Below are 7,351 nucleotides of genomic sequence, written 5' to 3'. Positions count from 1 at the left end.
GGGAGAGCAAACAGAGCCGAGGAGGGGCTGGTGATCTTCTTTGAAGCTCAGAGTTAATGAGTGGAGACAGGTCTCTTTAAGCGAAAAAAACATCTGGTGTTGGCGGTAAGATTCAGCTTTCGTTTTTTTATTCCAACTAAATGTGATTTTTCTTTGGAGCTGAATAATAGGAAGCGTGGGTTTTAATGGCAGGCTTTATTAATCTGTAACTACTCAGTGGGTTGTTCACCTGCTCAGACTTTACAGTGACATTTAGTGTAAAAGTTAGAACAAGATCAGTAACCCTGACTTTTTTTTGACATATAATGTAGCAAGCAAAGCATGTTTATGGTCATATTCATTGGATTATTCATTTTGGAATAAACGTGGTTCTGTCAGTCTTCCGAACAGACTGTTTCCCTTGTAGTTCTGATGTTATTTGGAGCTCATTGAGAAGCAACCTCTGTGTCCTGTGCTCAACAAGACCGACCTGTTTTTGTGCACTGATGTAAGAAAACACATAATTAATGACTGACTCACTATGCCAACTGTTCAAAAGGCTGTGTCATTTTACACAAGAATGACACGGTGAAGAGTTAAGGCTTTATTCTGGGGTTTGAAACACTTTCCTACTAGACAAACAGAGAGGAAGATCTGAGACTTCAATAATAACTTTAGTCAGAAGGAAAACATTTGAAAGCCTATAAACAAGCAAGTAGCTGGTAAGCAAGTCCAACTGATTATTATTCTTGATATTATCCCACTTGAATCAAGGGGTTTGGCAGCCGAGGTTAATTTGAATCTACTTTTTGTCATCACTTCATACAGGAAAAAACAATGTGAACCGGTCCAACAAGAATATAAATGTGTGATGAATGTAAGAGGGACTAAAAACAGGCTTTATTGTACTGTGCAAAAGTTTTAGTTCACTGTTTGTGTGTGTGTGTGTATATATTTTTCTATGATTCTCTCTTCAGTACTGTTCAGTACTTGATAGATTTTGAACTGTGTTCTTTAGACAAGGGGTGGGGTGTGGGGCAAATGAATAGGTAACAGGCTCAAGCCTGTCTAAATGTTCTGTCATTGAGAAAAGAGACAAAAACTTGTCACAGCCACAGGCCCTGAAAGATTTATCATCCTTTTGGTTAAGCATCCAGTGAATCCAATGTTTTTTGTTTTTTTTTGATAACTGTCATGATGTAGTTACTTGAGGGACCCAATTGCAGCAGGCTTGAAATGTTGAGTTGTGTGGAATATTTAATAAGAAAAAGAAGAATAAACAAAAAAAAAACCTCACAAGAAAACAAGGAACCCCAAAAAGAACATAAACCATAAATCCAGGGGGAGCAGACGAGAAAATAAACTGAAGTAGATGAGAGAATCCGGAGAGGAGTGACTGACAATGACAGGCTTACATACTTTTGGAGGTTGAATGTGAACAAAAGGTCTGGGCTGATTAACTAACTGATTGCGGAAGTATTGAACTATAAGGGAAACAAGAACAAGGCAAACCTAAAGAAAATAAGAATGTAACACAAGATAATAATGCACCTAGAATGAAATTAAACTACCAAAGCAACTCAACAACCCGGAATCCTAACAACAATAGCTCTTTAGGAGTGACACTGTTAAGAATAACGTCTTATTTCAGGCCTGTCAAACTGTATTTTGTTTAGTTCTGTCTACAAATGACAACAAATTAGCAGCTTCTCTATTGTCAAGTTTCACTAACCAATTAATGTCTGATTTAACTGGGTTTTTGTGACAATTTGCTGGTAATAGAGTTCCTTGAAACCTCATGTTGTCTGTTATGGATTGACTGGGTTGAGTGGAGAAACGTTATCAGTGAATGGATTATTCATGAATTAGACTAAGATATCGTAAACAAACAAAATACATTTTTGTTCTGATCATTTTTTATCATTAGTTTTCTCAAATTTTATGATTCCTTGTAGGAAACATACAATTGTGTCTTGCCAGACTAACTGTATCTGAGGACAAACATTAAGCTAATGCAGTTCTCCTGTTTACAGATGACAACATGGCAGCTGAAAGGAATATGTCATTTCGTCGGGTTGGAAGTATCATGAGGAGTAGATCTGAGGGCACATTAATTGATCTCAGTGATGATACACCATCCAGTGATAACTTGAATGGTAAATATCTAGACAAAAATACTCAAAGATGTTTCAATATCCTAAGACTTACTGACCGAGCTCTCCTGTCTTAAAGGTGGCTTTGTACCGGGAAGAACGCAGACATCAGACTGGCAATTTTCACGTCCAGAAAAATCAGTGTCCTCTCAAACCAAAAACCCATTTTGGAAAAATCTATCTGGATCCAATCCATTTCTTGACGATATTGTTCACAGTGGCACATGTGAACCAACTTTCAATGGGTCAGAAGTAAAACAAGGAGAAACAGCACATCCAGATGATGGTAATGATGACGGCACGAGCATATCTTCTGATGAAGGCAGCATTGGGAACTTCAGTGCGAACAGACTCAAAACCAGCAACCAGTCTGGGAGATGGAGGAGTGCTTCAGACATTCTCAGTGATCTGGAGAAAAAGGGGCCAAAATTTAGGAACGACTCCAGACCACCTGGGCCTGTGCTGAGCCCAGACTTTGAGTGGCTGAAGAATGACAGAGAGGCCTATAAGATGGCCTGGCTGAGCCACCGGCAGCTGACCCGCTCCTGCCTGGACTTAAATGTGATGAGCCAGAGCCCTGGGTGGGCCCAGACCCAGGCCACACATTTTCAGGTTATTAGCAAGATCGACCACAGCGGCGGCTCGGTACAGTTACCTGAGTCCAAAATTAGCATTCATGTCCCACAAGGGCACGTTTTGCCTGGAGAAGTTCAGGAAGTGACCCTGAAAGCTATGCTGGACCCTCCTCCTGGCCTCAACAATAACTCCATAACAACCATGAGCCCACTTCTCGAGGTCCTTCTGAGCAACATCAACACAAAGGAGTGCTTGTCCTTGGAGATGAAACTCTCAGGGGAGGTAAAGGACAACCCTGAAAGTCAGGTGATGACCACCATGTTTGGAATGGTGTCTAACAAACGACATGGCCCGTACACCAAAATGAACGACTGTTACGTTGACAAGAATGTGATTCGGATGAAACTCCAGGATCTGAAGACACATTTTTTCGTGATAGCAGTGGCAGAGGCCTCTGCTCTGCAGCCACCCACCACATCAGTTTGGGATTACCTCAGTCGGCAAATCACCGTTGCGGTCTATGGCCCAAGGTTCATCCATCCATCATTTAAGGTTGTAATAGTCATCTGCTGTCACGAAGATGTTCCACCTAAGCTTCCTTTCTCAGATGTATGCAAAGGTAATAAAAACCTGCCCCCGCTTGTGCTGCAACTTTGGGGGAAACACTCATTCAAACCAGACAAGTTGAAGGACTTTACTGTAGGGGTGGATATTAAGGGCTCGAACTTTGGAATCAACTCTGAGGACAAAGTGAAACACGTCAGGCAAAGTCAGCTCAAGATTGGGACAGTTTTGCATCTACCAATATCAATATCTTGCCCTAGGAAAGCAGAGATGACTCCTTTTCAGTTAAACATACAAGTGGTAGAATCACACTCGTCGTCAACGACAGCTGACTTTCAGGTTTCTTCCCCTCCTGCACCACCCATCAGGTCAGAGAAGAGGCAACCAAAGAATGTGGAAATAAAGACTGATATTGCAACAACATTTTCCATTCCAGAGGAAAGCGATTCAGATTTACCCAAATTCAAAGACACGCCACTGACCCTGCAGTGGTACGGGGTAGCCCTAAAGACGGTTTTACGTCAGCCACGCGTTGAATACCTCCTGGAGTATTTTAAGGGTGAAACCGTGGCTCTGCTTTCTAGAGAAACCGTCAGGTCAGTTGGTAATTTGAAGGTGAAAGAGTGGTACATCGGATCCCTCAGAGGCAGAATTGGCTTGGTCCACTGCAGAAACGTCAAACTCATAGCAGTGGAGCAGGTGATGGACTTCAGTGATGCTCAAGTGACCACATCAGTACTTTTGAACAACATGACGCTGCCCTTCAGGAAGCTCACGTACATGTATTCTGCCATCCAGACATTGGTCACACAGCACATCACAAGCTGGAGAGGTTTTGCAGATGCTTTAGAGTACAAAAACGAGCCTCTGCAAACAATTAAGAGAAGATATGCAGAAACTGACGCTGACAAGGTGGATTGCGTCCTGGAAATGCTGAAGGAGGACTGCCACAGTGAGAGGTCAAGGAAAAAGTTCCTGCATGAACTAATGGTGGTACGTGTATAAAAAGGGCTTTCAGTCAAATTCATCAAACTCATGTCTGTCCATTCAGTAAGTCCTTTCTGTGCCCTTGTAAAAATATTGTTTGTGTTTTTTGGTTGTTTCTTTTTCATCATCAAGGGGCTACTGAAGATGAACAATGTGAATCTGGTGGCTCAGCTCATTCAGAACACAGTCATTCTGTCGACTGCTGTGGAGCTGGGGATTCGATGGCGGGAGCTTGCAGAGAAGATGGGAAAACTAACCAGCGCTCAGATAGCTGCTTATGAAGCTCCACACCGAGGGAAGGACGATGAAGTCAGTCAGCAGGTCAGTTTAACAGTCAGCATTATTCCTTCCTGGATTTATCATGTATCACCTATCTCAATAAACTAAAACATGAGAAGTTAATTTGTTTCATTAATTGAATTCAGGTTTCTACAACTTATTGTACAGAGGTACAACTCTGGGCTTCTGGGCTTTGATTTAGCCATTGGAGGATTTTCCTTTTTTTTTTCTTTTTTTTAATTCTCAACCAGTGCTTGGTGGATTTATTTGGCATGGTTTTAGGTTATTGTCTGGTTTCAGGATCCAGTTTTTCCTCAGCTTACTTATTCTCAGGTTCAAGCAACCTACAACATTCAAACATCACGCAAAAAAGGAGAAAGACAAGAGAGTTTTAGATTTACTTGCAAGGAGAATGGACAGAGACGCACTTCAGTTGCAATCTCCTACCTCTAAAGCACGTTCTGCCGTAGCCTCTCTTTTTATCTCCTTAGGGTGGTCCCTAGTTACATAGCTTATTCTGTTGTCTTGTGTTAATTACATAGTGTTACTGTTTCTTCTGTTGTTTTATCTTGAGTCACAGTCTTGATGCACCTCCAAGCTGAGCAGAGTGTGAGTGCTGAGTTCGGTTCCTGTTTGTTTCCTCCTGTAGCTGCAATGCAGGAACTGATGTACTCACAGAAGAATGGTGATATGCAGCACCATTAAATCAACTTCACACATCAAAAACAGTAAACATAAGACCACAGCAAACATAAGATAAAATACTAAATATTTCTAACACTTATTTTGTTATTTTTATTTTATTTTTTTTTACAGGTAGTCCAACATTTTTTTTTTTCTGTTTCATGATTGACTCGTTCTTGCATTAGGATGGATGTTTCTTTTACTTCAAAACATTTTTGATCATTTTTAACATTTAACATTTCTGATCATTTTTACCTCTTAAATCGTGTTCTTTGACAGTCCATGTGGAAGCCTGCCTATGACTTCCTGTACGCCTGGAGCCTTCGTTATGGAGACAGCCACAAGGACATGATCCAGGAGCTTCACCTGGCCCTGGACAAAATGAAAAACCCCATCACCAGGCAGTGGAGGCATCTGACCGGCGTGCTCATCACAGTGAACTGCTTAGACATCTTTCAAGAAGCAGCTTTCCCAGAACCCTGAATGTTTTACGCTGCTGTGCTGAAACAGGCTTTGTGTGAAAAGCACTAAACATGCTACGTACCGACATCTTCGCTTGAGACACAGGACTCTCAGAGAATTTCACTTTAGCTGAAATTTTCTAAAAACACCTTAACTAACAAGTCCAGGCAGACAGTGATTTAAAAGTGTTGAAGATATCTGTGCAAATGTCGAATATGTGCAGAGGAAATTGTAATTTTGCTTGTGTTTATGATGTCAGTAGTGACTTGCTGATGTCCTTTTTATTAATAATTTCAGCTGGTGTAGGAGCCTTTGTGTTTTTTTTATGCATAGCAGAAATTGCTCTGTAAACCTTTTCCCATTAAAAGTGCACTTTAGTTCTACAAATCGTCAATAATTAAAGAGCAGATAATTTTAATCCACTGCATTTGAGATTATTCATGCATCAAATCAATACTGTATTTGTTTGACTTTTAAATTATATTATGGTCTGTAGAATTTATTGCACTTGTGGACATGTTTTTTTTTAATGCATTTTAAGTAAATTGTAAAAAACACTGTTAAAGTAAAAAAAGTTCCAAAATGTCATGTAGGCATACAGCAATGGGAGTCTGAAGTTCTTTTTTTAATTTTCTTTTAGGTTTGTGGTGAAAATAAGACTGTTTTACCAAAGGAAAAGTTACATAAGATGCTTAAACAAAAGAAGGTGCCTTCTATGTGTCACAGACTGCTTTTTTCCATATAAGTGTTATTTTTTACTATGAAATTTTAGATAAGTAGGAATATTATAATTTAATAAAGGACATAAACGACACAGTGGCTGTCTCTTCATTTAATTAAGTTTGTCCTAAACAATAGTGTGATCTAATGTGATGTGCAGACAAAACAACTTTTATTTCCATCGTTCCCACACGGGGTGGTGGAAATGAAATGAGAATGCAGATATGTCTATATTGGTTGTAGGACCAATTTTTTTAATTTGTTAACCACAAATAGAACTTAAAAAAATCAAGAAGGATCACTATATTAAAAATATCTCCATAATAAAAATTGGATTACAAAAACTTTGAATTGCTGATGAAATGACATAGGCTGAAATGTGGAGCTAGAAACACTTCTGAGATTTTTTTTTTTTTTCAGGTGCAGTGAAGTGGTAAATATTTGAATTAATGCAATGTGACTGGCTTTGTTTGGAGACCTTTTTATAGCAGCAGCAGCAATCAGAGGATGCAACAGTTATCTATAATGAATATTGTAGCCTGTCAAGAGAGTTTTCATGTTTTCAAGCTGACTGGTGTCCGTATGTGTGTGTGTGTGTGTGTTTGTGTGTAACTGTGACTATATGTTTTTAAAAATGGCCACACGGCAAAAATATCCTACTAGCTAATGAAAGATGCTGGATTCAACTTTTAGAATTAACCCTTTCATGCATGAATTATGATCCTTTGTGTCAGGACTTTTTTTTTTCCAATTTTCTTTTTATTATTTTCTTGAGGCATAAAAAAAAGGTAGGAAAAAAAATTGTAAAAATGTTTTATTTTTTATTTATTTATTTTAGGTGATCAATTGTAATTTTCTCTAAGTTGTTATTTGAAAAATACCTCAGTAGTATTGTTCTTTAGGGATTATCTGATGTCACAATATATATATATATATATATATATATA

At 39.1% G+C, this 7,351-nt stretch overlaps 1 protein-coding gene across 2 annotated transcripts; it reads left to right on the top strand.

Moving 5' to 3' along the window:
* Nucleotides 1-6,498, top strand: macc1 (MET transcriptional regulator MACC1). Of its 2 annotated transcripts, none has more exons than XM_014994433.2 (5): nt 1-105; nt 2,013-2,135; nt 2,212-4,265; nt 4,392-4,580; nt 5,502-6,498. In XM_014994433.2, exons 2-5 carry the CDS (start codon nt 2,021-2,023, stop codon nt 5,703-5,705), a joined length of 2,562 nt encoding a protein of 853 aa, XP_014849919.2. In that variant the 5' UTR covers nt 1-105; nt 2,013-2,020; the 3' UTR covers nt 5,706-6,498. The 2 variants fall into 2 exon arrangements, with proteins under 2 accessions (XP_014849919.2, XP_087870058.1); XM_088013932.1 differs by lacking the exon at nt 1-105 and adding an exon at nt 172-701.
* Nucleotides 6,499-7,351: the final 853 nt, after the last annotated feature.

This window comes from Poecilia mexicana, unplaced genomic scaffold (assembly GCF_051168715.1).
Source record: "Poecilia mexicana isolate PSO_F unplaced genomic scaffold, ASM5116871v1 scaffold_16, whole genome shotgun sequence".
NCBI lineage: Eukaryota > Metazoa > Chordata > Actinopteri > Cyprinodontiformes > Poeciliidae > Poecilia > Poecilia mexicana.
Note: the sequence above shows the minus strand (reverse complement) of the source record. Positions and strands in the feature narration are given on the sequence as shown.

Bases quoted from the DNA above. Each gene is read 5' to 3' on its own strand.
- macc1 (XM_014994433.2), top strand. From the start codon at position 2,021: ATGGCAGCTGAAAGGAATATGTCATTTCGTCGGGTTGGAAGTATCATG. The intron at 2,136-2,211 runs GTAAATATCTAG...CCTGTCTTAAAG, and splicing joins ATCCAGTGATAACTTGAATG to GTGGCTTTGTACCGGGAAGA. The intron at 4,266-4,391 runs GTACGTGTATAA...TTCATCATCAAG, and splicing joins TCCTGCATGAACTAATGGTG to GGGCTACTGAAGATGAACAA.